The sequence below is a fragment of the Triticum urartu genome, chromosome 3 (genome assembly GCF_003073215.2).
Source record: "Triticum urartu cultivar G1812 chromosome 3, Tu2.1, whole genome shotgun sequence".
Taxonomy (NCBI): Eukaryota; Viridiplantae; Streptophyta; class Magnoliopsida; order Poales; family Poaceae; genus Triticum; species Triticum urartu.
Genome location: NC_053024.1, coordinates 26,328,845 through 26,349,273, shown reverse-complemented (window position 1 = coordinate 26,349,273; position 20,429 = coordinate 26,328,845). Strand labels below are relative to the sequence as shown.

At 44.6% G+C, this 20,429-nt stretch overlaps 2 protein-coding genes across 6 annotated transcripts; one reads left to right on the top strand and one right to left on the bottom strand.

The window, feature by feature from the left end:
* Nucleotides 1-258: 258 nt before the first annotated feature.
* Nucleotides 259-4,847, top strand: LOC125542501 (probable zinc metalloprotease EGY2, chloroplastic). Of its 5 annotated transcripts, none has more exons than XM_048705555.1 (14): nt 259-503; nt 609-750; nt 942-1,043; nt 1,129-1,230; nt 1,316-1,414; nt 1,498-1,557; nt 1,784-1,891; nt 2,160-2,234; nt 2,331-2,436; nt 2,579-2,672; nt 3,148-3,301; nt 3,684-3,891; nt 4,014-4,174; nt 4,309-4,847. In XM_048705555.1, exons 1-14 carry the CDS (start codon nt 331-333, stop codon nt 4,561-4,563), a joined length of 1,839 nt encoding a protein of 612 aa, XP_048561512.1. In that variant the 5' UTR covers nt 259-330; the 3' UTR covers nt 4,564-4,847. The 5 variants fall into 5 exon arrangements, with proteins under 5 accessions (XP_048561512.1, XP_048561511.1, XP_048561514.1 ...); XM_048705554.1 differs by having other exon boundaries at nt 2,331-2,493; XM_048705558.1 differs by having other exon boundaries at nt 260-503; nt 923-1,043; nt 2,331-2,493.
* Nucleotides 4,848-4,942: 95 nt separating this feature from the next.
* Nucleotides 4,943-10,208, bottom strand: LOC125542500 (flocculation protein FLO11). Its single transcript, XM_048705553.1, has 5 exons — nt 9,710-10,208; nt 9,460-9,574; nt 7,726-7,840; nt 5,595-6,812; nt 4,943-5,509 (listed from the first exon to the last, which is right to left on the bottom strand). Exons 1-5 carry the CDS (start codon nt 9,945-9,947, stop codon nt 5,267-5,269), a joined length of 1,929 nt encoding a protein of 642 aa, XP_048561510.1. The 5' UTR covers nt 9,948-10,208; the 3' UTR covers nt 4,943-5,266.
* Between the last annotated feature and the right edge of the window lie 10,221 nt (nt 10,209-20,429).

Sequence of the window (20,429 nt, the reverse complement as noted above, 5' to 3'; positions counted from 1 at the left end):
TTGGCGGTCTGTCTGATTCTAGGCAATCGCATAATTATTTGGTTTTTTAAAACCAATCGTGCGTATTAGTATTTGATCTCTAATTATCATGAGAGATATTTTGTTATGGAAAACTGAACTTAGATCCTTTTTGAATGCATCATCGGGTGATACGTGCAATGCAAATGCATGTACAAAATCACTGGAAGATTGTAGCTTTGAGATTCGTGCTGATGCCAGATCGCAGCCGCAGAAAAGATCTCCTAACTTTTCTTCTCCATCCGTTTCCAAGAGGAGAGAAAGAGATAAGGCGCGCGCGTCCTCCCCCTCCCCGCTCACGACTCCACGGCCATGAGCTCTTCTTCTCCTCGCCCGCCGACGTCGCGGGCCGCGTCGCCGTACGGGTGCTGCTGCCACCGCCCGCTCCTCGCGTCCACCTCCGCGCCGACCAGGAGCAGAGGCGCTCGCCTCGCGCTCACGCTCAGCTCCTCGTCCCTCTCGCTTCCGGCCGGCCCTCGCAGCAGGTGAGCGGCGTTTCTTGGTTTCTGACTGTCAGGGACGTGAAGCTCCATGCCGTTTCCTGGATTTCTCATCACATCCGTTGCACGATTTCATGGCGCTAATCCAAGGTCGAGGAGCCGGAGGGTGGCATGCCGTGCGGCCGACGAGCCTGGGCCAGCCGCCAGCAATGGCGACGAGGCTGTGGATGATGCTCCATCGCCTCCAGCCGACAGTGTTGTCCAAGCAGATGCAGCTGCAGAGACAGATAATGTAATCATCCTTGCTTTTACGGTTTCTCAAATTCAGTCTCAACTCTGAAATGCACTGTGCCTTACTTACCAGATGCCAGAGCATCTTGCAGTGTGTGAATTTTTATGTCTGTTAGACCTAGAATCCTAGCTAGATGGATGGACATGCAAGTAACTGAACTATAATTATCTAGCTTTCCCATGCCTCACCAGACGAAAGATGAATCCCCGAATGCAGAGCCGCTAAACTCCGCTCTCACATCGCTTCAGAACATCGACCGGTATGCTAAAGCAGCCGCTGACAGCGCCGCGCAGGTACGCTCGTAGGGATCTAGTTCATGCCAGAAAGGCATTGGGAACGCCATCATAGTAGCATGTCTGATATTCTGTTAAAAAACAGACGAAAGATGAATCCCCCAATGCAGAGCCGGTAAGCGCCGCTGTCAAATCACTTCAGAACATCGACCGGTATGTCAATGCAGCCGCTGACAGCGCTGCGCAGGTATGCTCGTAGTGATCTAGTTTATTCCAGAAAGGCATTGAGAGCGCCATCATTGTAGCATGTCTGATATTCTGTTAAAAAACAGACGAAAGATGAATCCCCTAATGCAGAGCCGGTAAGCGCTAGCGACACGGTTCAGAGCATCGACGGAGATGCTACTGCAGCCGCTGACAGCGCTGCGCAGGTACGCTTGTAGTGATCTAGTATAGGCCATAAAAGACATTGAGGATGTAGTCATGACATGTCGGATATTCTGTTCAAAAACAGGAGCAGCTGGTGGAGGTTGATGTTAATGTTGCTAGTGGCTCTCCTTTGCCTGGAATGAAGGTAACCGCTGTTTCCGTTTCAGTTTTCTTGGTTTGCATGTTCAGAAGTTGAGTGAAACTTCAGAAATCAAAGAGATATGCTGCTTGTTCCACATAATCTCTATGGTAGGGTGGTTATTAATAGAGAATTCTTTTTAAATTTTTTGACTGTTCGATGTTTCTGAAATCTGAAACCCGATGAGGTAGTGAGCCTTCTTGTTTACCTCCTAAAACTCAATGATATGCAGCAACAACTTGAAGAAGCTGTGAGTATCCCCAAGGCTACAGTAGACATTCTAAAGGATCAAGTTTTCAGTTTTGACACGTTCTTCGTGACCAGCCACGAGCCTTACGAGGTGAGCGTCTCAGATGCCATGGTTTATCTTCATGTTCATACAGCAGATTTTATTAGTAATTCCAGTGAAATATCAACCTCACTAGCAAGTTGCAATTTTTTGTTTACTAATTGTGTTTCTAAAGTAGCATCCACAATCAACCAAATATTCTGTTAAACTGATCATGTACTATATGATTCATATTCTCATTTCAAATGGCAGCATGTAAAAAGGCATCAAATGCTCAAAATGACAGATTGTTATTGTTGCCTTCACTTTTGTACATTAGGGTGGAATACTATTTAAAGGGAACTTGCGTGGTGTGCCAGCCAAAAGTTTTGAAAAGATCACAACTCGACTAGAGGTAACAAGATACTCAAAAAGTAGATCCTTTCACAGATATATGTGTGTACAAATATGTGAATGTTCTGATCTGTGTGCTGCTCCCGGTTATCCACAGAACAAATTTGGCGATGAATTTAAGGTTTTTCTTCTCATCAATCCAGAGGATGAGAAGCCAGTTGCAGTAGTTGTACCTAAGCAGACAGTGGAGCCTGCCACTGGATGTAATAATTCTTTCCTCATAGTCGACGCTAAAGGAATTGGTCAAATATCTTTCTTATGTCAGGCACCCAAAATTTTGCATTACTATGTCTGCGTTTAGTTTTAAAACTTGCTGATCCAACTGTCGGTAAATTAAATTTTCAGCTGTCCCAGAGTGGGCTGCTGCTGGTGCGTTCGGAGTAGTTACCATCTTCACTCTGTTGCTTCGGAACGTACCTGTCCTTCAGGACAACTTGCTGTATGAGGTTTCTCTTCCATTTATTCACCATTTTGCTTTGTCTTCTGTTCTGATAATTGTTGATTTCTTTGTACTATAAGAATTTTAAGGTACTACAAAGTTGTACTAAAGCTGCGACAAGTAATATGGATCGGAGGGAGTAATTCATTTACAGTTTCTCTAGCTTGATGTCATCTTCGAATGGCAGTGTGTGCTTATACATTTGTGTTAAAACAACTTTGAAGTCTCATCTGGGGCCAAATGATGTTATCTAGGCACTTGGCAATATGATGCAAAACTTCTGTCTTCCTCATACTTTAGCATTCCAAGTGCACGTGAAATTTGTTTTGCCAATTACTTTAGTTATGCATCTCGATTCATGCAATAATTTCTACTGATTCCTTTACTTCGGAAAACAGAACTGTGTATTTCCTCATATATCATAAGCCAGACAATAATAGCCTGCTACTTCTTCTAACGAGATATTCTTCTCCAGATCAACATTTGATAACCTTGAGCTATTGAAAGATGGACTTCCCGGTGCCCTGGTAACGGGACTCATAGTAGGGGTTCATGAAATTGGACACATCCTCGCTGCTAAGGATGCTGGGGTCAAGCTTTCAGTACCATATTTTGTTCCTAGCTGGCAGGTAAGTTGCAAGCCTACAATTTCACCTAAGGAGTGTATATTTTTAATTGTTAGAAATTGTGCCTAGCTTAAAAAATTGCCATTCTCTATAAAAAGGAAAAAAATCTTGGATGATTTCCTTGCTTACTTGTTTCCTTTAATTATATAACATGCTATCCCAGATTATGAGACAAAATTAGAAGAACTTTGTTTAACTTTCTTCTGTTTGTATTTCCTATTTGTAATGCAAAAGCAATGTTTGATCTGAAATGTGTTCTTAGCGGCCTTCTAGAAATATAGGAATATTGGGAGATAGATCATAGCTTTGGCAGTAACATTCATTTTTGCACCATTCCAGGCTTATCTACTTGACTATGAGTATCTCATTTTTGTGTTTTCTGTAGATAGGATCTTTTGGTGGCATCACCAGAATAGTCAATATTGTACGCAATCGCGGGGACCTGCTCAAGGTAGCAGCTGCTGGACCGGTTGCGGGGTTTTCGCTCGGATTTGGTCTTCTTCTGCTGGGCTTCACGTTACCTCCAAGTGACGGTCTTGGTATCATCGTAGATCCCGCCGTATTTCATCAATCATTTCTTCTTGGTGGTCTTGGTAAGGATACTGAAACTACGCATCATCCTCGTTCTGTATGTACTGAGTTCTGAACTGCATAAAAACCTTTTGAACTATGCAAACAGTGTTTAATTTGATATTGTCTTTTCTTGGTACTATAGCAAAGCTTATTCTTGGAGATGTTCTAAAAGAAGGAACACAGCTATCAATCAACCCACTGGTTTTGTGGGCTTGGGCTGGTCTCCTGATCAACGCCATTAACAGCATCCCCGCAGGAGAGCTCGACGGCGGCCGCATAGCGCTCGCCATGTGGGGAAGAAAGGTAAAGATGCTGCTGCTCAAAGAATAAACAGGATGGAAGGCTACCTGAAGCTATGAAGAACTTCTGTGCTTGCTTTTCTCACCCTTGACTTGCAATGCACCCTCTGATGAACCCAAACTTGTATTTTGCAACAGGTATCATCCCGGCTCGGCAGCGTCACCATTGCATTGCTCGGGCTCTCGTCGCTCTTCAGCGACGTGGCGTTCTACTGGGCGGTGCTCATCTTCTTCCTGCAGAGGGGTCCGATAGCTCCCCTCTCCGAGGAGATAACGGAGCCCGAGAACATCTACATCGGCCTCGGCGTCGCCATTTTGTTCCTGGGGCTGCTGGTCTGCCTGCCCTACCCATTCCTCTTCGACCCTTCGCAAGTTACTGATTTCGACTTTTGACAGAAGAGTTTCGAAACTCGCCGCGGCTTCTCTTCCTCCAACTGTATCTGTGAGATGTTTGGCCATCTTTGCAATTCCTTGTGATCATAAGAATAGCTTGGAGCCTTTGATGCTCCAGTGCTCCTTGCAGTAGCAAAATAAAAAAGCAGGAGTTTTTTCTTGTGGTAGCTAGTGAAGTTCACCTTGTATCAGAGTAGAACAAAAAATAGTTCAGTTCATTACTCCGGCTGTAACTGTTCATCTGTTCAATTCTGCTGATGAGTTCATGACAGGTTTTTGCAACATTTCAGTAGTATTAATGTAGCAGCCCTGACATTATGGGATTCTACATTCAGCAAGATGAGCTACCATAACTGGCAACTCCAAAATCATATACTACTTCAAATAAACAGCTACCGAATTTACATTGCGATACAACAAAAGTCAACACAGTTCAGCCAGTGGGGCATGCTTCGCTACCAGCATAATGAACTGGTCGAAGAAAGAACATATAAAAGACGGATCCTTCTCAATGATAACATAAATGGATTAACATTGGACATGGAGCAGCCCACATGGCATAAATGAATGAGCATTGGACACTCAAAGAACCTACATATGAGAATAGAGCTCATCAGAGATGATCTTCAACACTGGCGCTCTTAACATTTTGTCGTCGTGAAAATTCATCAGAGACAGAACTTTGTACTAGCAAAGAGGCAAATCATCGTGCATAATGTCCTGCTCTATCGCTGCACAGCTCATCGTCAATGTCGATGCTGTCAAAGCACATCAGGTTGTTGTTGACGCTCGGCTCCGAGCTGGCGTTGCTGCTAGTTGCAAGAGGGGAGTCTGATACACTTATCGGTCTGCCCCTTGTGGATCCAGACCGGCCACTATGCACAGATGATGCTGGAATGCTCGTCATAAGAGGCCGTAGATTGTTTGGAATGCTGCGCCGTATGTCCTGCGTGCAAAAATTACACCTCAGATTTAATTTAACTAAAAGGAGTTTTTGGTGTTCACTAAACTGAGAGAAATAAATTAATTACCATGTGCCGAAGTGCCATGTCCAGTGACTTCTTTGACAGTGACCGACCGAAGCCAGAGCTATCTGGAGAATTTAATGATTTTCCAGACAAACTATTGAGACTGGATCTTTGATCATCATGTTTTGGAGGAGCTAGTCTTCTCATGTTCACTACCCTCTCAACCATCTTATTGCCCATCTGAACTGGGTTCACGCTGTCACCTCCGTTAAGATGTGATCTTCTCACTGCCGGCATGGAACTCCCTGAAGGCACACTGCCATTTGATGTCCTCCCTCTTGAAGGAGAGCAAGACTGGCGTTTCGGTCGAGCAGCTGGCCCAGGCTCCACAGAGGAAGATCTAGAACTAGGTGCGCCAGGCCTACCCCGAGTAGCAGAGGTTGGTCTTTCCGGTAGCGACGTCCTCAAATTTGGAGGTGCATCAAGTGAGAAGCCAGGCATTTCAGATGGTTTCCATGGTCTTGATTTGACAGTAGGTGAGCTGCCCCTTGAAGGTGCTGGCGCTGTTGTTGTTGCTGGCAATGCAGAACTTTTGGGCATTGTAGGTCCTGGTCTAGAGATTGAGGAGGATCGAACTGGTCCGGGCAAGTTACTGTGCTGGGCGTGGGTAGGAGGGGCAGAAGACCGCCTTGTTGGGGTTGATGACCTTGATGCAGGCTTGCTTTGTGCTGGTAAGGAGGGCCTTGACAAAGGTGTAGTTGACCTAGTAGCAGGCATTGATGATCTTGAAGTAGGCGTTGATGATCTGCTAGCAGGTGCTGATGCTCTGCCTGAAGGAACTGATGTCCTGGTAGCAGTAGCAGGGCAAGATGTCCTGGTAGCAGCAGCAGGGCCAGATGTCCTGGTAGCAGCAGCAGGGCCAGATGTCCTGGTAGCAGTAGCAGGGCCAGATGTCCTTGATGGAGTTGTTGACCTTGATGAAGGCAGTGCTGACCTTGTTGAAGGGAGTGTTGACCTGGAAGTGGGCGTCGACGATCTTGGGGCAGTAGGTGCAGTCTTGGCAGGCAGAGTTGCCCGAGCATTGGGAGATGAAGGTCTTGAACCTTTGGATGTGGCGGTCGATGCAGCACGTCCAGTTGGTGTTGAAGGTCTTGAAGAATTAGACGTAAGCCCTCCAGATGATGTCGGCCGACGAGTTGTCGCAGCTGAGTTTAAGCTGTTTGATGATGTTGTTCTCAATGGATGTGTGGTTCTTGATGGAGGATCTGGATGATTGGCCAACTAAAATACCATGCAAGAGCACACAGAAAGAAACTTATGAGTACAAATTATATTTACAGAACTCAATGGAACCCCAAAACTAGATTCTAAAGAACATCTTAACCACTGTACCGACATAGACAAGTAAAATCTTCAGTCCAATACATCACAGATGGATCAAAGGTACTAATATCTCTGAGATAAATCCATGAAGCTTGAGACAATAGATAATAAGTATATGGAGAGCTTGTCTGCTTGAAAATCCAAAATAATTCGGAAGACACAAGGAAGTATACTACCGTAAAAGTGGTGTACAGATTCAATTAGATCATACTTCGCATCCAGCATGAGTGGAAGTTTGTGGAGTTATGTGGATTGCTGAGAAGTTCACCACAATAGGTAATCATGTAGAAACCAGGTAATGCTCATGTTCCAATGGCTCACCCTTGATTTTAAAAAGAAATTATTGAAGAGTACTCATCATACTTAAAAGGGTAGTTTACCCCCAAAAACTAGATTCTAGAAGACTTCTTAAAAATGGAAACAATTAATTACCAACTCCGTAAAAATATAGACAAGTAAAACTGTTCAGTCAAATAATAAAATGCTATCTCTGAGATAAAAAAAAATCCACTAACCAAAACTCAGAAGTGCTATCTCTGAGATAAAAAAATCCACTACGAAGTTATGAGACGAGGAAATATTATCTTGGAGATAAATCCATGGAGAGCCTGTTTGCTTGCAGATCCAAAATAATATCCGTATACTATAAAGTGGTGTACGATATTATAAAGTGGTGTACAGATTCAGCTAGATCATATCACTTTATATCCACCGCATAGCAGGTTTGTGAATTATGTGGGTTGACGAGAAGTATTCACCACAATAGGTAATCTTGTATAAACCAAGTAATGGTCATGTTCCAATGGCTCACCCTTGATTTCAAGGAGTTCTGGCGAGTCTTTGGTGATCCTGTTTGGCTCACCGGAGACCTTTTTGGCGCAGCTTCATGAGATGGGAAGAGTGGAGTTCCAGGTGGAGTGAGAAGCCTGAAAGTGAACAAGTTCATTGGTCAGGAAGGTCAGTAAAATACTCTGAACTGCAGCCCAGCTGTGCTCTCTAAATAAAATGTACGGTGTAGCAGAATGAACTTAAAAAACTTCAAAACCGCGAGCAACAAAAGGATCAAATGTGTAACATGCACCAAAAGGACCCATTTATCTTGCACAGTGTCTGATATTGAGCACTTTGAATGAAAGAGATGGGCAATGAGTAGCTGAATTATAAAATGCCCACTCAAGTCCATTTCACGACTCATGCTAAAACATGTCACTATCACTAAGTAATTGCATCCCTACAAAGTCAAGCAACCAATCAAGACAAGTATCATGTGAACTTGTTCCATAGTTCACCTGCCACCTACCAACAACCAATCACCACCAAACAATCCAATAGCCCTCTAAACAAAAAGAATATGCTTCAAATGTTAAATGGCCGCCTAGAGATCTAACACTCACACACCCGCTGGCAAATTAATGATTGGACAGGCATTAAGGACAAAAACCTTAGCAGATAAGTCCAAACATGACAATCAAGTACACTTCAAATCAACTAGCGCTAAGCTAGGTAGCTTGCTGGGGCTAAGGTATTGAATGTTGAAATTTATGTGTCCGGCACCAAACTATTTCAGCTGCATACAAAAAAATAATGAAATCACAGAAAGCTCACGACATGATGGACTCACTAGCTAACCAACCAAAAAAGCAAAGAGAAGAAGCTGGGGCCAACTAAAGCTCAACAAATTGACAACTCCACAAACAAAAAGAGCTTTCCAGAAGATCTCGCAATCACCTAAGACCCAGCCCATCCGGATTGCACGTCCTAAAGCGCAATAGCTAAAAGAAAAGAGCGCAACCTGATTACAACACATTAACAAGGCAAGCAATCAAAGAAAGAAGCAGCAGCTAAGGGAAACAAGGGAGCCAACTGTTCGTCCAACAACCAGCTAAGAAGACCCAACCTTTCCAACAATAACAGCTAAACTCTAACTAACGGCACCGAATCCATCCAGGAGAAAGCCAGACTTTATGGTTTAGCATTCAGGTTTGGTAGTGTGGAGCGTAGCAGCGGCAGCTGAAAGCACATTTTGCTATGCAAGCCAAAATCTTATATACACGTAGATCACTGCACATAAATAAAACTAACAGCATGGGGCAAAAGCCAAACTTTATGGTTTGGCATTCAGGTTTGGTATTGTGGACCGTAGCAGCAGCTGAAAGCACATTTTTCCTTGCAACCCAAAATCTTGCAATACACAGCATAGTACATTAATGTAAGTACAAATTAATTTGCAGTACACGGTAGTATTAATGCAGCTCCGAATTGAAGGATGGGGCCTCCGGTAAGACCATCTGGAACAGAACCCCTCAATTAGCAATGCTCGGAAACCCCCTACCCCTACCCCCACCTACATTGCCAAAAGAGTGGAGGCTCAGACTTTGGGGTACCAACACCAACCAATCGGCAGCTTCAATCCGGCTAAATGTAAATTGAATTCACAACGGTGAAGTCCAGATTAGGCCGCAACCTTGTCCCACCAATGATTATGTTGCCCGTAGCGGAAAAACCACAAATTTGTCAGTGAAAGGCAGGCAATGGGGGCACCTACCAGTCGTAGTCGCTCTTGTCCCCGGCGTCGGAGTGGAGGAAGTCGTCGGCCCCGCCGGGAGCCCGCCTGAACCCGCCGGCCATCCTGTACGCCGGCGCCGGCGCCGCCCTGGGCTCTGCGCCCATAAACCCAGACCAAAATGGATAAGCTAGGGTTTTCGCCAAAGGGGAAAGAAAACGGCAGCAAAATCCCCGATAGGGGGACGGACGGGTCCGGACAGGGAGCGTGCGTCGGGGCTCGTCGTCCTTACCGGCTGGTGGCTGCGGCGGAGGCGGCGGCGGGGAGGGGTCGAGCAGCAGCAGCCCGTCCGCGTCCGCGTCCTCGCCGTCGGCGGCGAGCAGCATGTCGGCGGCGGCGCCGGCCCGCTCCTTGTCGCGGCGGCGCATCTCGAGGAAGAGCGCCAGCTCCTCGTCCTTCTCCCGGATGACGGCCCCCAGCGTCCTCCCCCCGCCGGCGCCGCCGCCCTCCGCCATGGCCACCCGGTGCATCGCTCCCGATCCGCCCCCGCGCGTCACCCCGCCGCCCGCCGCATTGCCCCGGCCAGATCTAGCGCGAGCGCGCCCTGCCCGCGTGGGTATCCCCTCCTCGGTGGGGGGCGGGCTGGGGATTGCCTGCGTGGGCGCGCCCGTGAGCGTGGGCGAGCGAGAGGAGAGGGGAGGAGAGGAGAAGCAGCAGTGGGAGTGAAGCGAACGGCAGAGCCAAGGGAAAGGTCTCTGCTTTGCTTTCAGGTGAGAGTCAAGGAGGAGGCTTTGTGGATTTGAATTTGGTTTGGGGGTTGGGGTTAATTAATTAGCGGCCTCACTCGGCCTGGACCGTTTGAAATCCATCCATTTGTGTTGTTTTGAAATAATAAAATGGCCGAGGGGGCCTGGACCGTGGTGCTCAATCTGGTCCATGGAGGGGTAAATGCTATGTGCACACCATTTGCCTTCACTGTGTGGAGTGGCAGTGAAGTGAAGTCATCTCGAGTCCACTTGTCCGCCACGATTAGACTTCCACATCTTCTTTGATGAAATAGAAGTTTATGCCTCCTTTGGTTCAAAGGATAAGTGGGGAGAAATCGTAGGAATAGGAAATTTTCATATGAAATGGCGCCTTCGCGCTGGCGCGCTGCGGCGAGCGAGCCATCCAAGATGTGGGTTGCTAAGGCGGTGCGCATGTAGGTCCACCTAGTCTACTCATAATCTCTTCCCCCGAATGCAGGGTGTGCCGTTCTAATTTTCAGTTAAGTCTTTGTCTGTTTCTCCCATCCCTCGTCTGGATTTCACGGGGGGCCCTCCCTGCATTTCAGTAATAAGAGCATCTCCAATAGCTTGTTTATATGGATGTCTATACTCGTTTTCCACGACGTGAGCTCAAAACAGGCGTCCAATAGCTTGTCTATATGATCGTCCAAATATACACATCCTCTAAACTGGCCTCGACAATGTCCATGCCTGGACAATGTGAAGGCGTTGTCTAAACTCAGCTGCAGTCATGATTTCTTCCTCTCCCTAGCGATGGCCCACCTGTCATGGTCTCTGTATATAGACATTCTGATGCAAAACTGGATGTGTATATGAGGGAATCTTTTTAGACCATTGTCTATATGAATATATAGACATCCAAATATACACATGCTATTGGAGATGCTCTAAGCCCCCACCTAATCTATGAAACACGGGGGGGGGGGGGGGGGGAGGGGGGGGAGAGGGGTGCGCACTTTCCTAATTGGGGGAACTAAACTTGTCGGAAAGTAAACGCCTCACAAGTGAGCGCGAGTTAGCCAGGACAAATTTTTCTTTGTTCCCGGTTTTAGAGGAAAAACACATGGATCTTCCTATCCATTTGGATCTCCTTTTCAAATTGCTACTCATGAAGAAAGAGGCTAATATCCTGAGTAGCACAATAACATGTTAATTATACTAGTACATTTTAATGTGGTTTGACTTTGATTCGGCCAATTTTTTTTTCAAGATAAACTTTCGATCTATTCATCTTCAATCATGGTAGTATAATGAATACTAAAAATAATAAAAATTACATGGAAGCGAGCCGAAGGCGCGCCGCTGTCATCGCCCCTCCCGCCGGAGCCGGGCAAATCTTGTTATAGTAGACAGTCGGGAAATCGTCGTGCTAAGACCCCGTAGAACCAACACACTAGAACAGCAACCGCCGCCGATGAAGAGTGTAGATAAGAAGGATCCAACCTGAAGACAAACAAACAAAGACGAACGATGAACAGATTCGAGCAAATCCACCAGAGACACACCTCCACACGCCCACCGACGATGCTAGACGCATCAGCGAGACGGGGACTAGGCGGGGAGACATTTATTCCATCTTCAGGGAGTCGCCGCCGTCTCACCTTCCTGAGTAGGACACAAATCCTAACAAACCTAAAAAAAGAATCTAAAAACGGAGCCCTCCCACCGGCAAGGGCCGGGATCCACTCCATCCCCATGGCTCTAAGGCCACGATAGACGGGACGGATCGACGCCGGCGTCGGCGGGAGGCAGAGAAACCCTAGTTTTTTTTGGATAGGTGGCGGCTGGCTAGGCGTCTCGCCTGTGTCTCGGAGGTGCGAGGCCTTATTCTATTATTCAGATTGATTCGACCATATTTGTTATTGATTCCTGCATTTCTTCTGTTCCTGTGAACCAAACATGCAAGTTTGCATTTTTTTAATGCCTTTCAATCCTCTATTTTACATATGGCCTAGAGGTAGAGGGTCTCGCGGACATTTTCACATCATGTGCAACAGAAACATTGATTCGGCAAAAATGTTGCTCCAGTGTTGATTCGATCTGTATATCCCAACTATGCCCACATTATTACTTTTAATACCTATAGTAAACTTTTTTTAGTAAGGGGGCACTATTAAGCATTATAAACGTGCTGTGTTTTCGATAGCAAAATCAAGGAGCATAATCATTTTGCTCCGGACTCACTCGCGTGTGGGCATGCCAATTTCAGCTTGGCCCTTCTCCAGCCTCAGCACACGAGGCCAGGGCTGTAGCTATCCACTGACTGTAGGCCCACCGCCCAGCGTACACACCTATCACCGGCAGCCACGTGCCGTCCAACCGAGCGAGGCGACCGGACAGCGGGAGGCCAGCCCCACGCGTGACGCACTGCCCTGTCTCGTCTCGGGCATTTTCGCACCGGACGCCCAGCTTACCCTTTCGGCGACGCACAGGTGGGTCGTTCCGCGTGACCCGCCTGTCAGTGCGTGGGTTACGGCCGGAGCTCTGTGAGGCGCTACGGCGCTTGGCCTTTCTGGGACGTCAGCGCCGTGTGCCTGCTCCACCTGATGAGATCTGTGTTGTTACACGGTCGGATTTGTCGGTTTTGCCCCTCGTTTCAAATTGTTCGCGCCTGGTTCGGATGGGAACCGCTTGTAATTTTGTGTGAGAGCGGGCAATTACGTGAGACTTTAGTCCTGGGGCAAATGAATTCTATAGGATTTTTGAAGCGTTAGAATCTTTATGATTTTTTTTCTACATTGGTCGCTTGATTCAAAGAAATACCGAGCAGGACTACATCTTAAGATTGAGGAAGTCACCACAGACACCTCGTAGTCGACGAGAACATCTTCTCCCATTGAACGGGCATCGTCGGAAAGCCTGAAATAAATCCAGAGAATACGAGTATTAGGACTTGAGCCCTGATGAATTAGTGCCACCACAAAGAACACAACCATCTAAGCTATGCTCACTTCGCAGAAAGATTGTAGTCAATGGGCGGAGGCCGGGCCGGCAAAATCGTGGGCCCTATGTCAACAACGTTTTTTCTTCTAATACACGTTTGACATTTTTCCAATACAAACTTAACATTTTTTAATACATGGCCAACATTTTTACTACACACATTTTTAATATTTTTTTAAATGCTTGATTAACATTTTTCGAATACACGGTCACTATTTTTCCTATACATGTTTTACACTCTTTTGATTGCTTGACTAAAGTTTTCAGATAAAAAGATTAACATTCTTTGAATACATGATCAACATTTTTTCTATACACTTTAACATTTTCCAAACGCTTGATTAACATTTTTCAAACACTTGTTCAACATTTTTCCAAATGCTCGAATAACATTTTTATATACATGATAAAAAAATTCATCATTTTATTAATCCATGGAAAACATTTTTATACACATTTAATATTTTCTAAATGCTTGATTAACATTTTTCAAATACTTGTTCAACAATTTTTCAAATGCTTGATTAACTTTTTTGTATACATGATAAAAAAATTAAACATGGTAAACCTTTTTCTATAGACATTTAATATTTCCCAAATGCTTGATTAACTTATTTTAAATACTTGTTCAACATTTTTTTAATTCTTGATTAACATTTTTATATACATGAGAAAAAAATCATCATTTTTAATAGATGACCAACAATTTTTCTATACACGTTCAATTTTTTCCGAATGTTTGATTAATGTTTGTCAAATACTTGTTCAATATTTTTCAAATATTTTTTGTAGAGTGTTTTTATAATATATATATGTATAGATTACTTAAAGTATAAAAAGGTATAAAAAAAGAAAAAAAAAGAGAGAACAGAAAACATAAAAAATATAGAAAAAAGAGGTTGTGGGCCTGCACGTGGCGGCCGACCCATCTCGCCCGCCCCTTCAGTGAGACGGAAGCTAAACTCGCTGAATACGAGATATAGGAGCGCTCTGCTTATCCTGCATTGCCAATTTACCCTCATTAATTCAAAGAATTTATAGGATCTGAGAATAAAAAAGTAGAAAAAATTCCTACACTTTTTAAGGAGAAAAGGCTACCGCACGACTTTAAATTAATGAAGCCCATACAGTAAGCTAAAACACCACACTACCACAAGCACAAACAAAGAAAGAAAAATAACCAACATGATACAATGGTGTTGAGGCACAACGACACAACCTAGAAAAATAAAAAGCCAACATCGACTGGAAAAAAAGAACCACTTGGGGACTTCTGAAATCTCTTCCGCAGCAACCAACCGGAGCGGATTATGAAGCCAACTCGAGAAGGGGACAAGCCGACATGGAAAGCCATGCCATCACCAACACCTAGACCTCCACAAAGACAACACCATCCAGCTCCATCGCCTAAAGGAGCCCTTTGCTCTCTTGCCCTAAAGTGAGAGGGGGCCGAGTCGCCGTGCGAGGGTTGCGCTCATCACCATCAAGCCTAGATGAAAACTACCGCCGAGGTCCTGCAGTGTTGACTCCGAGCACCACCCCACAATCAAAACTTGTACACCTTGAGAGCGCCACCGTCTAGGCCATGGTACCATCAATACAAAGAGAAGATGTTGTCGTCCAACACCACATCCCGACCATCAACAGGAAGGGCCTTGCCCAAGAGATGGAGCCTGTAGATAGGGAACTACGCCATAGTGTCGCCACTGACATGCCCAGAAATGAACCAAGGGTTTTCACCCAGAGCACGGAGGAGGCCCCCCGAAGTGACGCCTCCAATTAGGTGAACGACACTCGAGAGCGTTGCCGTCACTGACATGGCGATGATGAGCTTGGCCGCCGCCATGGCCTCGGTTTCGAACGCTCTTGGCCAGCCGGCGGTGCACGATCACGCTCAAGCACAAAGCAGAGGCACCATGGCCCACAACGAGGCCAGCGGCACATGGACGCGGGGACGAGCGTCTGCTGGCCATCCGGCGGCGTGCGGTCGTGCAGCGAACAAGACGAGGATGCACGACGAGGGCCTCCATGGCTGTTGGGCCCCGATGACCTTGAGCTCGCATCCATGGCGGAGCTGCCCGCTGCCACCCGAGAACTCAAGGGGCGCCATGGCCCTCGGGAATGAGGCGAGGAAGGGCGGGGGACATCAGCCGGCTGGTCGTCGGCGGCGGGGACGGTCGGAATCTGGAGCTAGCGGCGGTGGCGGTTGACGTGAACTTCCCTCCCACCAACATGTATCAGGGGAGTTAAAAAATTGCTTTCAAGACTGAAAATATGGGGATGTGGTATTTTCTGGTATCGCGGGAGCTAACTTTTTTTTGCCTTCAAGACTGAAAATATGGGATGTGGGGGTTCGTTTTCAGGGGAACCCGATGTTTTGCGGCATCTATTGGATGCACGTTTTGTCAGACATAAACCATAAAAGAACAATTATTTTGGGGCTTTACCCTCCTTTTACGGGATCTACTATAGATGCTCTAAGCAAGACTCATTCATGCAGGTGTCAGTGTGGTATTGGCGAGATGTGTTGATAGCAGCAACCCTTGCTATCTATCCCAGGGATATACGGTGATGTCTATATTATATCTATGAGACTGAGATATACGGTGACATTTAGAAATATCTATATTCTATTCGGAGGATATATATAGAGATATCTAAGGGAAATATGAACTAAATGAAGACAATAAAACAACAATAATATTTTCCCCATTCCAAAATATAAGGTGCAATAATTTTTGTGCAATTCAAATATATGTATGTTTGACCATGATTATATAGAACAGAATATCTACAATACAGAATGAATAAAATAGGAAAATGGTTTTCGTGATGGATCTAATGATACAAATTTGATATTGTACACACTGATACCTTTCTAAAACCTTGGTCAAACATGGATATGTTCAACTTTTTTTAAAATAATACACTTTATATTTTGAAATCAAGGGAGTATATAGGTCCAGCAGCAATTGGGCACAACCGCACAAGCATGGCTCTTCCTTTCATCCAGAAGCATGCATGCATGCCAGATGAGCCGCGACCACCGAGGAAAGCTCCATATGTACTTCCAAAGAAAAAAAGAAAGGACTAACATACTTACTACCGTTCTTATAGTGTTGCCCTGTTTTCATGGCAAGAGAGAATTATCTACGTGATTAGCAACCTGTCACCTTGTGCCAACGATCACAACACACACGTACATGAGATGCAAATTATTGCGATGTCACATCTCACGTCCGAAGAAACCGCTAGACGATCCAAAGAAACCGAAGAGGCGGAGCTACCCCTTCCTCATCGGCCCTGGTGGAAGTACCAAGGCCACTTATCATTGTTGGATTGATATATTGTGTTTCTAAATTACATAGAGCTTAAGAAAATAGCGGTTTGTGACTTCTGTGCATCAATACTACATGAGCATAGCTATGATCCATACATGTCTATAAAGGAAGCACATAAATAAGTATTTACATTAAGAAGTATTTGTTCTTTTAGTTAACATTGTTTTGCCTTCCTTTGACCTACAAGAAGCTCTGCTCGGAGATAATATCTGACTTTTCATCCATGAATAGTAATGTTTACAGGGAAGAATTATAAAGTCAATATTAGCATTAACAAAACTAACTAAAAGGCCGCGACACTTGGTTATTTGATGCATCAAAATTGCTGTTAGGGAATATCAAGCCCCTGGGGAAAGCACCAAGCAGACCTAAAAGGAAAAGGAAGGACCCCCTACTCAAGAATACATAAAAGAGTCAAGACATCACCACAATCCTTTCACACGACGAGGACGACCACTAGCCATAAGCCACAAATGCAACTCCTAGAAGTCTCTATTAGATCAAAGCTCACTCCATTGTATAATCGTGCTCATGGATCCATCCAATGTATGGTTCTCCAAAGTTTTGCCTATGTAACCAGCCACTTATGACACAATCAATAAACTTGTGCATTTTCTGTTTTAAAACGTACAATTGATGCATTCGTCTGGCTAGCCAAAAGTAATTAAACAATAAGATAGATAGTTAAACATACAAGACAACCCTACCAGTTATAAAACCAATGGCATCAAGGCTAACCAAATGTTGCTTCCTTCAACTGCTTATTCTTTTTTTGAATCTTGGTTTGAATCAAGAGCCGCGCGGGCAGCTAAGTCTGAATAAAGCGCATAGATAAACGCACCAGCAAAAGCACCCATTATACCAACACTAATCTTATCCTTCCGATGGGTTGCCCTAACAGCCTTCTCGAAACCCTCCGCCTCCTTCTTGAATTCCTCGATCTCCTTCTCAAATGCCCCGGCCTCCTTCTCAAATGCCTCGATCTCCTGGCTAAGAATGAGAATGAACTTGTAAACTCAAATAAATGAACAAGAAAAATACTGGAAGTGTTTAGCCTACTGCCTTACCAAAGGAGTGGATCAACATTCGGGCCTTCCCAAGGTTTGGGATACTTAGCCTGCATGCATACATAAAATGTTAAAGATGGTACTCGTGATTCCGCGGAAGGGGCATCGACCTTGGTTCAAGCCTCGGCTCTAACACACGGCACTCGCGGAGTTTCTTCTATAAAAAAAAGCCAACGAGAGTTAGCCCTTCGGTTGTCCTCATTTTTTTGGTACTCCCTATTAATTTCTCAGTAGTTGCTCTCCCTTGATATTGAGCCTTTTTGTCGTCCTTTCTCTGTGTGCCTTTTGCTAATAAAAGGAAAATAAATAAATAAAGTGTGATGGTGTGCTCTGCTCTCTCGATGGACCTTTTGCTAATTAAATTAAATGAAGAAGAATGAAGTGTGGTGAACTCGTGGCCTATTCAGAGAAGAGACTCATCTAAAAAACCTCCAGAGAAGAGAAGAATTGCAGTGACCGCTAGGACATGATAAGCTGCGTAGTATTTGGAACTGTTTTATTGTAATGCTTTTTACCTCAAAAAAGTCAATCTGATTGAATTTTTCGAGCGATAAAATACCAAGATTTGTCTAAAAGATCAAGTACACGTAGCCATACCGTGCGAGCAAGCGCCGAAGTTGGTTAGCTCATTGTGACGACAACAACTGGTAAGCGAACATTGTTCGGGGGCGGTGGGCAAGGGCATCCGACAACTTAAGAGTTCGCCGCTTAGGCAGGATCAACTACGTGTAGTCTTAGGACTATTTTATAACATATCTCAGAAAATTTTGAATTGTTTAAAATTTTTGAGTGCTAAAATACCAATTTTTTCTTTAAAACATAAAGCTCACATGCCCACACCATGCGAGGGAGTGCCAAACCCTAGTGGCTAGCTGGCTAGCCCACTGTGATGGTAGCGACAGGTAAGTGAATAGTGGGCGGCGGCGGTTGGCAGGGCAGCAGGCAACTTTAGAGTTCGCCCTACCTTAAATGTATCCGTCCTCCGCCACTACATGTGAGAAGGATGAAATAAGTTATACCATCAAGATTCTTTTGAAATTTGTGATTTCAAAATGTTTTCTAGTTTAGAAACTAGACTCCATGTTAGTATGTTTCGATGCATTTTTGTTAGCTTTTAAAGTTGCCACCCATTTTTTTTTATGAAGTTGCCATTGACTTCATGCCAAATTTGCCACGTGGTAACTTGATAAATAGGGCAGGTTTCAAATACTAGTTGGTGACGCTTCAAAAGTCAGAGGCATGCCAGTCAGAGCATGCTTGGACGGGTTCTTTTTTGAAGCTTTTATTACATACAACAAATAAACATGTTGGTAGTGTAGAGAAAAAAAAAGAGAAAAGAAATCCATCCCATCTTCGTCCCCGCCTCCAACTCCGTCGATCTGTAGAGGACATGCAATGAGTTCGCGTCGATTGGCGGGCAAAGATTCGGAATAGATCCACTGTTGCAGGCGCTAAAAACCCACCTATCGATTCACGCAGCATGCATGGTGATCGCCGATCGATTGGCTGCCATCGAATCGAAACGCGAGCTTAGATCGTGGTAGGAGGACGGACGGGGAACGAACCTGAGAACGGAAGGCAGCTCGTGCCTGCCTGAGAGAGGGGACGTGGGCCTTCAGCTTCGCCGCCACGGTGCGCAGCGCCATGGCCATAGCTACAAGCAGATCGTATATTGGTACAGAGCTTGGGTTTATGGTTGCCGGCAGCTAGAGCTAGGGGGTGGGGTGATATGTATCGCCCCCGCAGCGACTCACGTCCTGACGTCTGGGTTGGCCCAATACAGCGGATCGCCTTCCGCCTCGCTCAATGTACAGTTTTTTTTCTTCTGATCTTATTTCCTTTTCTCCACTGCACCAAACACCGAAACAAGTTCAAAAATATTTGTGAATTCAAAATAATTCATGAATTTTTTTAAAAATTCCACGAATTCAAAAAAATCATGAATTTAAAAATAATGTTTGTGAATTCAAAAAATGTCCGGGACTCCAAAAAATGTGCATGAATTCAAAAAAGTGTTTGTGAATTCAATTTTTTTTCAAGAATTCAAAACAAATCACGAATACAAAATATAATGCCGTGAATTCAAAATTTCTCAACAGTATTGTTTTCATAAATTCTAAAGAAATCACGAGTCACAAAGAGTTCATGGGTTTGAAAATTGTTCACAAATTAAAAAAAATCATGAATTTAAAATTTAAAATGTTTGCAAATTAGATAAAAAATCATGAAATAAAAAGAAAAAAGGTCAAAATGGTGAAGGAAAAATATAAAGACAAATAATGGACATGGATGAAAAAAGAAGAAACTAAAAACCTGATAGAAAACCAGAAAAACCGGGTAACAAAACAGTTTCCGCCCCTAGAAGGTTTTTTTTAGGGAATGCCATCATGGCTAGCTTTATTGATTCGGCAATATCATTACATCGTTCACAAGAGCGTTTACAAGAAAATCCGGGGGTTCCTCAACCCAATTACTAGATATATCATTATCATATGAATGTTTGGCTAAGAGGTGGGCAACACCGTTTGCTTCCCGTCGACAGTGCACAAACTCCACATTCCCGATCATACCTGCTAAAACGAAGCAGTGTGCAAAAATAGTTGTAGATTCACTCCATATCCTCTTCTAGCCTGAGCATGCATTAACAACTTGAAGGGCGTCAGCTTCAATCTGAATTGAGGTATATCCCAAAGACTCCGCCAACTGAAGGCCATTTTTCATTGCCATTGTTTCCGCCATGTTAGCATCTATCACATGCGGGATTAATGTACATGATGCCGCAATGAAAGAACCATGGCTATCTCTGATCACAGTCCCCGTTGCTCCTTTCCCTTCATTCTCATGGAAAGATGCATCCACGTTTATCTTGACTA

Excerpts from the sequence above, each read along its gene's own strand:
- LOC125542501 (XM_048705554.1), top strand. The coding sequence starts at position 331 with ATGAGCTCTTCTTCTCCTCGCCCGCCGACGTCGCGGGCCGCGTCGCCG. Across the intron at positions 1,044-1,128 it reads CCGCTGACAGCGCCGCGCAG|ACGAAAGATGAATCCCCCAA; the intron begins GTACGCTCGTAG and ends GTTAAAAAACAG. Across the intron at positions 3,892-4,013 it reads ATTTCTTCTTGGTGGTCTTG|CAAAGCTTATTCTTGGAGAT; the intron begins GTAAGGATACTG and ends TTGGTACTATAG.
- LOC125542500 (XM_048705553.1), bottom strand. The coding sequence starts at position 9,947 with ATGCACCGGGTGGCCATGGCGGAGGGCGGCGGCGCCGGCGGGGGGAGG. Across the intron at positions 7,841-9,459 it reads GACAAGAGCGACTACGACTG|GCTTCTCACTCCACCTGGAA; the intron begins GTAGGTGCCCCC and ends GTTCACTTTCAG. Across the intron at positions 5,510-5,594 it reads ACATGGCACTTCGGCACATG|GACATACGGCGCAGCATTCC; the intron begins GTAATTAATTTA and ends TTTTGCACGCAG.